The 10,744-nt window shown below is 58.0% G+C and overlaps 2 protein-coding genes and 1 long non-coding RNA gene across 4 annotated transcripts; 2 read left to right on the top strand and 1 right to left on the bottom strand.

The window, feature by feature from the left end:
- The first annotated feature begins 143 nt into the window (after positions 1 to 143).
- CYREN (cell cycle regulator of NHEJ) lies at positions 144 to 1,142 on the top strand. The gene is made up of 3 exons (XM_069773473.1): positions 144 to 307; positions 383 to 446; positions 656 to 1,142. Exons 1-3 carry the CDS (start codon positions 180 to 182, stop codon positions 881 to 883), a joined length of 420 nt encoding a protein of 139 aa, XP_069629574.1. The 5' UTR covers positions 144 to 179; the 3' UTR covers positions 884 to 1,142.
- Positions 1,143 to 1,517: 375 nt separating this feature from the next.
- TMEM140 (transmembrane protein 140) lies at positions 1,518 to 7,391 on the bottom strand. Of its 2 annotated transcripts, none has more exons than XM_069773471.1 (4): positions 7,219 to 7,391; positions 5,273 to 5,388; positions 4,577 to 4,692; positions 1,518 to 3,289 (listed from the first exon to the last, which is right to left on the bottom strand). In XM_069773471.1, exons 3-4 carry the CDS (start codon positions 4,587 to 4,589, stop codon positions 2,673 to 2,675), a joined length of 630 nt encoding a protein of 209 aa, XP_069629572.1. In that variant the 5' UTR covers positions 4,590 to 4,692; positions 5,273 to 5,388; positions 7,219 to 7,391; the 3' UTR covers positions 1,518 to 2,672. The 2 variants fall into 2 exon arrangements, with proteins under 2 accessions (XP_069629572.1, XP_069629573.1); XM_069773472.1 differs by having other exon boundaries at positions 1,518 to 3,286.
- Positions 6,026 to 10,119, top strand: LOC138682503 (uncharacterized). The gene is made up of 2 exons (XR_011322604.1): positions 6,026 to 7,191; positions 7,387 to 10,119. It is a non-coding gene; the product is annotated as an uncharacterized lncRNA (long non-coding RNA).
- Positions 10,120 to 10,744: the final 625 nt, after the last annotated feature.

Genomic DNA, 10,744 nt, shown 5'->3' with positions numbered 1-10,744 from the left:
CGTCTGCGCCGGCAGGGGGCAGCCTAGCAACGGGGCGTCACAGGGGAGGAGGGGGCGGGCCCGAGGGGGCGCGGTCCCAAGGGGGCGCGGCCCCAAGGGGGCGGGCCCAAGGGGCGATTCCGAGGCGGGGCGGGGCCCGGGGGCGGATCCAAGCGGGGCGGCCCCGCCCCGCGCGGGAAATGGCGGCGGGCTGCAGGCGGCGGGTGCTGCCGGCCTGGATGGAGGCGGCGGGGGACGAGCGGGTGGTCGCGGCGGGGACCCCCCCCGCTGAGGGCGGGCAGCGGCGGCGGCAGGCGGCGGGTCCCAGGTAGTGCCGCTGGGGCGAGTGGGCGGGGAGACCGGGCCCGGTTCGCCCTGAGCGTCTTCCCCGTGCGGTTGGCAGGGCGGCGGTGTACTGCATGAACGAGGCGGAGCTGGTGGATGTGGCCCTGGCGGTCCTGGCGGAGGTGAGCCCGGAGCCCCCGGGGCGGGGGGGACACACGCACACGGTCCTGGCAGCGGGGAGGGCTCGGGGGAGCGGGCAGGGAGCGCTGCCACCGGCGGCGGCGGCTCCCTGGGGACTGGCTGGGGGTGTCCCGCGGGGGGGGCTGCTCCCTCTGCCCCTCGGGCTGCAGTTCGCGCACAGCCGGGTCTGGTTGTTTTTCCCTTCGGTTAGAACCTGCAGCGCGAGGAAGCTGAGGAGAAGGCCCGGTCCGGGAGCCAGGAGGAGCAGGAGCTCCGGGCAGCGCCAGAGGAGGCTCCGGGGAGCACGGCCAGCACCGGGGGAGGCAGCGGCCGCAGCCCGGCTCTGCCGTCCCCTGCCGGTGCCGACGCGGGGCGGACGGGCTGGGAGGACTCTGAGGACGATGCTCTGAGATACGTCAGGGAGATCTTTTTCAGCTGACGTTGCCTGCTCCGCCGCTGCCCAGGAGCCAAGGGGCCACCCGGGACGGTGGGAGGAGGACCTGGAGCGGGCTGTGGGTCTGCTGGGTTGGGAGCCTGTGGAGCTGGGAGGAGGCCCCTGAAAGCCGTGGCGGAAAGGAAGGGGGCACCCGCTTCTCCCGGTGTGCGCTGGGTTCAGCGGGATTTGGCTCCGGGTTAGGTCGTGTTCGTTTTTGCTCGGCGTCTCGGAGCGCGGAGAGATTAAAGAGGACATCTGGGTTCCTGTGAGTGTCCCTTTGGTGGGTCGGTGCTGGGGCTCGAGGGGAGCGGGGCGTTGCTGGCCCTGGCAGGCTTTTGCTGGCTCTGCGGAGCCCAATAGTCGCGGTTCAGCCTTGGGGCTCCCTTGTCCTTGCGGTCCCTCTGTGACAGCTGCCGTGGGGCCTGGCAGGCTGTCCCCGTTGGGCCTGACGCTGAATGTGCCTCCAGGCCTCCCATAGCTGGGGAGGACGTGGGTGGGAGCGGACTGGCAGGGGCAGGGACCGTTCTGAGGAGGCTGACCCCATGGCAGGGTGCGGGGGGGTCTAGGGAGGGATAAGGATGGCTCAGTGGCAAGAGGCAGTCTGAGGCGGGGATGAACAAACCACGCGAAGCCAGGACAGGCGCAAGAGCCTTTAATGAAACGCAGAATCAGTCAAACCAGCGTCACCAGCCACAGCCCCACCAAGACGGCAGCAGGGGAGAAAACGGACCCTGGTGTCCCGAAGGGGATGGGGGGGAAAGCAGGCGCTGCTTTGTGCGAGGCTACAGACGTGGCACGGAGCGGTGCTGTGCACCGCCACTGAGGCGGAGAGACCCCATCCAGTGCGCTGGCTGTGATGGCCCAGCTGGGGCACTGCACCCCAGCCTTCGGCAGCCCTTGCGCTGCTCCCCGAGCACACGCTTGCACGGGGCGCGCGTTGGTCTGAGCTAGCTTTGTGGTGACCTGCCCTCGTGCAGAACCCGTTCTCCTGGAGTCTCAAAGGCTGCTGGACTGCGGGGCTCAGCCCCGTAACGTAAGTGGGGACAAACCTGGGGCTCTGCACCAAAATCCTCTGCTTCCTCGTGGAAACCCTCCTCATTAGAGCTGGGTTCAGTGTTCAGCAAGTTGTTGGTCTGCCTCTCCAGGGGCTCTGCTGCTGCTTGGGGTTGGATGTGGGCCACTCCACCCAAATGAACTAAAGCAGAGTCACTCCAGGTGTTATTCCAGCAGGTGAAGTACAGGTGCTCCTGCCGAAGAGTATTTCCAGTGCACCTCTGGGGTTGCCACTGCTGCGATGGCCGTGTGAAGCTGCAGCTCCTCAAGTTGCTTCGAAGGCGTCCCTGGTGAGTTCGGGAGGTGGAGAAGGAGCAGAGTCTCTTTGGGCAATGCCAAGAAAGGAAGCCTGTTTGCTTCTCTGCCTGCTTATACTTAGGCTAGATGTGGCCAGAGGGTTGTGTCCACTGTGTGCTGGTTCTGATCCGTCCCCTTCGCTCTCCTCTGGGTCAGGGCCAGAAATGCTGTCGCTTGTGATGCTGTGCCCCAGGTCGAGGGGTGTGTTGCACGCTGCTGTTCCCAGAAAGCTTCCATGCCGTGCTGCGGGTGTTGGTGTCTGCTGCCTGCTTGCTGCAGGAGCACTGCACGCAGCCATTTGCCAGAGGCTGGATATGGGCCTTTGGACTAAGGATCAAATTCCTACCAGTGACTAAAGCTGTAGTGGGATTACGGTTTTAAAGCATGTTATCAATAGCGCTTGCATCTTCTTCACTCTCAAATCCCAACGGGCAGGGCCCCATCAGTAAAAGGGCTTTGACACGGATGTGTGTTGCTTGGCCCAGCTGAGGTACATAGTGGCAGTGAGAATCTGGAGCAGCAGCAGAGCCTGAGTCCCAAGCAATGCCAGGAAGCCCCCAGTGAAATCCGAGAGGTGAATCCACTGCGAGGTTTGGAAAAGAAATGTACCCAGGCCTCCAGACAGGATTATCATCTTGATGATGAGTATGATGAGGATCGCCTTCCAGCCCTCTCTCTCCTCTCTGCACTTCACGTGTGCAACAAAAACAGGGTAGAAGATGCTGAAGACCAGGCAGGCGTACACACAAACCCTGGCTAGCACCATTCCTGGTAGGCTGATGCCCATCACCTGCAGATGCTTGTACTCCAGGCACTGCAGCTCCCCAGCTGTCGCGTTCCACAGGCAGAAGTTGTAAAAGCCAATGCGTTTGTCAGGGAGGTCGACCAGGTTCCCGGCTTCCCAGAGCAGCGCGTAGAGCATCAAGGCCAAGTTTCCAGCAGCCTCAAGGAAGGTCAGTGCACACAGCAGGTGCCCGGTGCACCGCTGCTGCAGCAGACCCATCCTGGCACCTGCGTGCTCTCTTGATAGTGTGGTACAGCCTGCAGTGGGGACGCCTGCTGCAAAACACGAAGCGGGGAACCCATTGGTGGTTGCGTCTCATGGCACCCTTCCCAAGGTGTGCTCTGAGCCTGTGGCCCTGAGGTCTCGGGACTCCCCTTGCAAGGAGAGCAGGAGCATCTCTGTGCTGTGCATGTGTTACTGGGTGGGGGGGATGTGCATTTTTGGTCACAGCAAAGGTGGCTTTAATGATGTCCTGTGTGTGGACCATCACTGGGAGGACAGTATGGCTCCCTTAGCCCCGCACGTGCCCTTTGCACCACGGTCTCACATTGGACTGTCCTGGTTTCAGCTGGGATAGAGTTAACTGTCTTCCTAGTAGTTTGTAAGGTGCTATGTTTTGAGTTCAGTATAAGAATGTTGATAAAACTGATGTTTTCAGTTGTTGCTAAGTAGTGTTTAGTCTAAAGTCAAGGATTTTTCAGCTTCTCATGCCCAGCCAGCGAGAAAGCTGGAGGGGCACAAGAAGTTGGCACAGGACACAGCCAGGGCACCTGACCCAAACTGGCTGACAGGGTATTCCATACCATGGGACGTCCCATCTAGTATAGGAACTGGGAGGTGGGGGCGGGGAATCGCCCCTCGGGGACTGGCTGGGTGTCAGTTGGCGGGTGGTGAGCAATTGCCCTGCGCATCATTTGTACATTTTATTAGTGTTATCATTATCATTTAGTTTCTTTTCTGTTCTATTAAACCGTTCTTATCTCAACCCATGGGTTTTGCTGCTTTTCCCGATTTTCTCCCCCATCCCACTGGGGGGGGTGGTTAGTGAGTGAGCGGCTGCGTGGTGCTTAGTTGCTGGCTGGGGTTAAACCACGACATGGACAAGAGACGCATTCGTCAGTAAACTGCAGTGATGGGAGGGGAGCAAACCACTGTTGTCTGGTAAGGAAGGGGTTAAGAGCTATTCTGGGAAAATGCTTTTCTTTCACTTGTGGCCAGACAAGGACATCCTTTGTGATCTTTGGACAAGTGAGTAAAACGCAGGCCCGACAAGATCTGAAGTGCGGGGCTCCCCTTGCCTCCCCCCTCCAGCTCTGGGACTTGATGCCATTGATGCCACTCATTTCCAGCATCCACATGCCCCTGAGGCCCGTGTGCGCCTGCACATTTCTGGGCACAGCAGGGCTGATCGCCTGCAGCCCTGCTCCCCGCTGAGGCTGGCAGACATGGTGCTCCTCTGTCCCGGTTGCCTGAGGACCGATGCCCCAGGCAGACGGGCAGTCGTCCACCACAAAGAGACACCCCGGACCCACCTGCCCTCCTTTGAGGCTACGGAGACAGACCTGCGATTGCCATCCTCCTCGCTCCTCTCTCAGACTGCCTGGCAAACCCGAGTCCCTGCTCCTGTCCTGGAAACGTGGACTGTCCTCAGTGCCCTCTTGCAGGCTTCTGCTTTGCACTGAAAAACAGGGAAGTGGCATGAGGAAGGGGTACCGCTGGCTGCAGAGCCACGCAGCATCGCAGCGCTGCCCACCCGAGTCTGTACAGAGGCACAAACACAGGGCAAGGAGCTCAGACCTCGGCTTCAAGCTCAGCCTCCAGCTTGAGGCTCTGCAAATAACCCCTTTCCTGCCTATGCCAAGCACTATCTCCTGTGATTTACCACCTTCCCTCAAGAAGTTCACAACGTCGGTCCTGCTGTCTCCCCTCCACTGCCCGTTGCCCACTGGTATATCATCCCAATGTCCCAGGCCATCACCCCACAGCTGCTTGTGGATTTAGCACAGCCTCTGAGTTTTTAGAGTGCCAGGAGAGACCCCACTCAATCTGTACCCAGTGCCTGGCTGCAGTGCTGGTGAGTAGAGACCCTTCAGCATCCCCCCCCCAATCCCTGTCTCCCTGGATACTTGGGAGTGGGGCACCAATGTTTAATGTGCACAGGGATAAAGCTTCTCCATCCCAAACTTCTCGTCCTCCGCAGTCATAGCCAGGACGAGCACACACACCATGGAAGGGGGTCACAGCATCCAGACACCGACCTGTCCCCTTCCCCTGCTCACTACTTCACTACTTCTTGTAGCTTCCCTTGGAGGTCTTCACAACAGGCTTCTGGAGAGACTGGACGGTCACACGGAGGATGCCCATGGTTCTGAATCTACAACGGAGACACAAACAACCAGGAAAAGATCTGTGCCTGGCCCCAGAGCGTGCTGCAGAATGAGACCTCTTGCACATGTAATTGCACCAGGGTTTGTCACGCCCCTGGTGTTGCCTCTTGGTTTGTCTGGCTTTACACATGCTCTCCTGCAGCCAGGCATTGCTGCTCTTCCTCTCCGTGTTCCACAACAGCTTACGCCTGCCCGCCGTTCTCCCTGCCACCCTGCCTCGCAGCCCTTGGAGGGAGAACAAGCTGTGCTTGGAGGGGGCTCTTGGTTAGCTGACCAGCTCCCCAGGGATTTGTGTTGGAGCTCAGAGCTGGGACCAGTACAGCCCAGCTGGCTCCTGGCCCTGCTCACCCACTAACCCTTGCTGTCGTGTTTCTTTAGACCAGTTTCCTAAGGCGGGCAGGCCTGTAGAAATACGGGCTTTTCGTTCAATCATCCTGTGTTACTTTTTATTAACCCTCCCCCACCTCCATAAAATATAAAAGTAATTAAAAATTGCACATGTTTACTAGAGAGGGGACAGAGAATTAAATTCCTAGCAGGTTCGTGGAAATACATGGCAGGGCTGAAGAAGAGCCACCTCAGAGACCCTGTGCTGTTAACGTGATCTCTGTGTATGAGGGCCCCGGGGAAATCCAATGGTATTTCTGCCCTCTCCTCTGCTTTGAGGCTCATGTCTATAAAGACCTCTTTTTTTCCCAGCGATGCCCCTCTGTTCGCTCTGCCAAACTGCGGGCAGATTTCCCCCTCAGCCTCCGGCTGCGTCCCCAGCCCAGCAGGTAAAATCCCTGTCCCCAGGCGTGACTGCGACAGGGACAGAAACCGAAACCCGTCCGATGCGGGTGCCCGGTGCCAGCTGGGGCAGAGAGCGCACGGCTGGCTTGGAGGCGACGGATGGAAAACTTGAGACCTGGTGTCCCAGACTTGGCATTCCTGAGTTCTGCGGCTCGGCCCCGAGGCTGGTTTGGAGGCAGCCCGGCCCAGACGCAGCGGATAAACAGGAAAGAGCTGTCAGCCCGTGTCCAGCTGGGGCTTTTCCCAGACATCTGCAGCCCCTCCGGCTCTAAGGAGGTGCCTGTGCCCTTGGACGGGACAGTCTGCGGCTCTCCATCAAGGATGTGAGAAAGAGGAACCCCAGCACGGCGCAGGGACCCCCAGCCTGGCTTCAGCCCCCTTGTTTCTGGGCTGGCATCGCTGGAAGCACCGGGCTGCACCACGGGAGAGCTCTGTGTCTGTCTCCCGGGCAGAGAAAGGCTGCGTGTGGGCGGCTCGGGAGCTCCCTGGGGTCTCTGTGTGTGAGACGGGGCTTGTAGGGACCCTCCGTGCTGCCGGGACTGCGGGGCCCTTCCTTCTGCTGACTCAGGGCAGGTGAGCGGCTTGCCAGGCTGGGGCTGTGCGTCCCCCCCAGCGAGCTGCTGGCCGAGTGCCTTGGCTTTCCCGCATCCCCCCCTCCCCGGCTGCTGGGGCGAGTAATGCCGTGCAAGAGTGGTGGGAAAGGAAGGCAGCTTTGGACTTGGAACCTTTCCTTTAAGCCACCTGCTCCTCCCCAGGATCCCGCTTTCCCCCTCAGGCAGGATCAGCTGCAGGGAAACCACAGGGGAAGAAAGGCCGCTGACAAGTTAGGGATTGCTGGCAAACAGAAACCAGCCGGCGGTACACGGACCGGGCTGCGGAGGAACTGTCCCAAAAGCGTGCCACAGCTGGGGAAGGACCTGCTCCCTCCCAGACATTTGCATCCTGCAGCACCACTTCTTCTCCTGGCAGCTCCCCGCGATGCCAGCGGCATTAAAAAGGTGGGGGACCCAGCGGAGGATACTTACGGGCTGCCCATCTGGCTGGGTGCGGAGCTGAAACTCGCTGGAGAGGGCCGAGGTGTCACCCGGGCGAGCCGAGCCCGTCTGTGGCTGCTGCCAGGTCCCGTGGCGTCTGGGCTCTGACACCGCAGCCCCTGGTGTGTCACAAGCAGCTGCCTCTGGTTTCTCTTTCAGTTTTGAAGGTCGTGGGAGCCTAACGCAATGCTCCTCCCTGATGCTGCGTCATCTAATAAATACGAGCAAGAAAACAGGCCGAGCGCTGCCACTGCCATCCAAAGCGGTGGCAGGTTTGCACTTTCTTCTCCCAGCTGTGCTGACCCACGTGAATAACTGACCGGGCTAAGCTCACCCGGGAAAGTTGTGCTACTAGAGCGGCTTGGGTGTCCGTGGGGGCCGAGACGAGTTTGTTCTGTTTGGACACTTCTGTAGAGGTGACCGACCATCCCAGTGCCAACCCCACCACTGTCGGTGTTCACCGACCACTTCGCCCTTCTCGCAGGTTGAACGCTGCTCCCCTCCCTCCGCTTCCCAGACCCAGCTTTGCCCCGACTCCCCCTCGCCTGCAGACGCGGTGCCTACGCAGGCGCAGCGCGGAAGCGGCAAGCTGCCTGCCGCGACAGGAAACCTGTGAAACCTCGAGTGATGTAAGGGGCAAAATTCTCCTTCCTTTAGTCCTCCTGGCCAGGTCCAGAACTGCTTGTCCTGTCCTGTAAGCAGCCTTGGTGGTGGGTCCGGTAGAGAGGGGTGTGTTGGGGGGGGGTACGTGTGGGACACCTAGCCACGAAGGTGTTCACGGAGTCCCACCTAGTCATTCCACATCTAGGCACGGTCTGGAAACCTCCGGGTGGTACAGAGGTTGTGAGCCTGTAATATTGGCGCTCGCATCCAAGAGCACAAGGGAGGTGAAGGGAAATACGGAAGGAAGAAGAGAAGCTCGATGGATAGAGCCATCAGGCAGGTAGCGGTGGGGAGGTGCCTTCCTACCCAGCCTGTGTACGTGGAATAATTTTAGCCCTGAGAAGGACAAGGGTCTGGATTGAGGTGGTTCGGATCACAGATAGCTTGGGCTGGGGTTACGGTGGGAGAGATCAGGGGCGGGGGTGGAAGGTTTGCAGCAAGTAAAGCCTAGCAGGCCATAGCTGCTGAGCTGGATGTGGTGAATGGCGGGGACACAGAAGGAAGCCTTGGGGCTGAGTGTGGCCGGTAACTAACACTGGGGCTGCTGGCTGCGAAATTGGGGTACGAGCAGAGAGCACCGAGGTGGGACCTCTGTTCCAGTGAGGAAACACGCATTGGCAGGAGGCACGTTTGTGCTCTCACGAGGGGCGGTCACGCAGTTTCGCCTCACACCACTCACTTTTTTGTCATTCAGGAAGGAAAAGGGCGTTACGATTTCGGTCTGGTGATCAGCCGACGACTCTGCTGACCTCAGCACCGCAGGGGAATTTGCCGTTTTGCTGCCACAAGAAGGAGGCACAAGCAGCTCCATCACACACATCCTCACGTCGCATTGGGGTCCTGTTTGCTGGGGCAATCGGGATGACTGCCGCAATGGGTCTGCTCCATCATGCCGCGGCACTTCTCCTAGAGAGGCATCTGATCCCCTTCCCATCTCCTACGCCTCAGCCTTCGTGCGCCTGACAGATGGCCACGCGTCCCGGCTTTAGCCCTTGCATACACCTCCATCTCTCTGGCCTTCTCCGCACTGCTCAAGCACTAAACGCACCATTTGGGAATGTTACTTCTGGAGTGTGGCCCCTTCCTGGCCAGAGCCGGTCGCCTGATTGTGCACCTCTGGTGGAAGCGCTCCTCTGTGTTTCCCGTGTCTCCTCCCCTGCAGGGTCCCGCTCTCTGCTGCTTCTAATGCCTCCGGGGATGCCCAGGCTGCCGGTGGGGAGAGGTACAGTCAGCCTCTGGCTCAAGACCTGCCCTTGGTACCACCGACCTTATTCGGGAGGCTGCCTTCCACATCTTTGGCTGCCTCTCTGGCAGGCTGTTCCCCTGCCTTCTCCTTCCAGGCATTTGGGCAGGGAAGATTGTGCCTGAAGGCTGGGCAGGATGCGATATGCCCCGCTCTTCTTCCTAGGGACGTTTTACAGGTGTCCCCTGGCTGCTCCTTTGGCTTCAGATGCTCAAAGTCTGTCTGATGATGGAGCAGCGGGGGTGGTGGGTGTGGGGTGAGGTAAGCAGGGGGATGATGGTCAACATGTCTGATGGAGAAAGAAGGGGAAGGGAGAGGAGGAAGAGAGCGGGGCTTCTACATGTGTGCCTGGAGGTGGGACAGATGGGGTGAGTCTTTGGGCTGCTGGGGCCTGGTGTCTGTGGGTGGGAAAGGAGAGCTCTTCCCAGGAGCTAGCTTCCACTAAATCCCCATGCAATTGTTTCTTCCTGGAATTGCTTCCTGAAATAGAAGCATTAAGATGTTCACATGGCTTTACAGTGGAAGGAACTGCTCTGCAGTTCCTTGTGGTGCCGTTAAAGCACACACAGCAGTGCTGTCAGCAGTTCTAGTAATATTAGCAATGACAGGTAAAGCATGAGATGAGCTGGGACTTTCAAAAGTGTTTTGCTTATTTTAGCCTGCTGGTTTAAAAGTAAGCTACCAGACTTCCTTCCCAGAAGTTGGTCATGACCCTGGTCCTCATTCCTGAAGGAATCTCCACAGCAGAACTCTGCTCCCTCTAGTTACTCAAAAACCCTCTCAGCTATAGCCAGTACTGCCCCATTGTACAAGACTTGAGGGATTCCTCTGGAGTCCTTAGGCTGGTGAGAAGAGAGGTTGGAGCTCACTTCATATTCTTCTACATTGTTTAGAAATATATTCAGAAAAAATCATAAAATGACTATTTTTTTTCTCATCTGTAATCTGCTGACAACTAACAATAAATAAATCTCAGTGAAACGAAACCAACATTATGCTTTTCTTCCTATAGCTGTCATGAGGACATTGCTGGCAACCTAAGAACCGGAGTCCAAAGCAGTGCAAAGCTAAATGGCTTTGTGCTGTCTGCACATGTGCTGGATTTAGGATTCCGTGAGACTGAACCCTAATCCCACAGGGTATCAGATATGAGGCTCCCAGAAGTCAATCCCCAGGACTTTGGTCTTATTACTCCATTTGTCTTGCTGCAATACAGTATGATTTGTCTTCTTGTTTCTTATACAGTCCACAACAGAGGGGTTGTATGGGGTATTTCCTTCCAGCAATACATTTTAAGTATTTGGCCAATTCTTTCTTCTTGCAGATAGAGTGCAGTTAAGGAAGTGCAGCTCAGTCTGGGGGTCCAGTGTTAGTTGCTCCGCAGTTTGAACCCTAGGTTTCCCAAAGCAATATAATTTAGGTTTTATTTATTATTGGCAATTCTAGCGCAGCCCCTCTCAAATGCTCAAAAGTTAATGGCCCTGATTTTGCAGCAATAGGTTCCAATGTACAGACTAAAATGGAGCATGCTCTAGAGACAGAGACAAGTTAGAGAGACGAAGACCCCTGACTTGCTTAGTGGGCAGTCCTAAGTGCTAGGAAATTTAAAGG

The sequence above is a fragment of the Haliaeetus albicilla genome, chromosome 28 (assembly GCF_947461875.1).
Source record: "Haliaeetus albicilla chromosome 28, bHalAlb1.1, whole genome shotgun sequence".
NCBI classification, from domain to species: domain Eukaryota; kingdom Metazoa; phylum Chordata; class Aves; order Accipitriformes; family Accipitridae; genus Haliaeetus; species Haliaeetus albicilla.
This window is presented reverse-complemented; position numbering and strand designations above follow the sequence as displayed.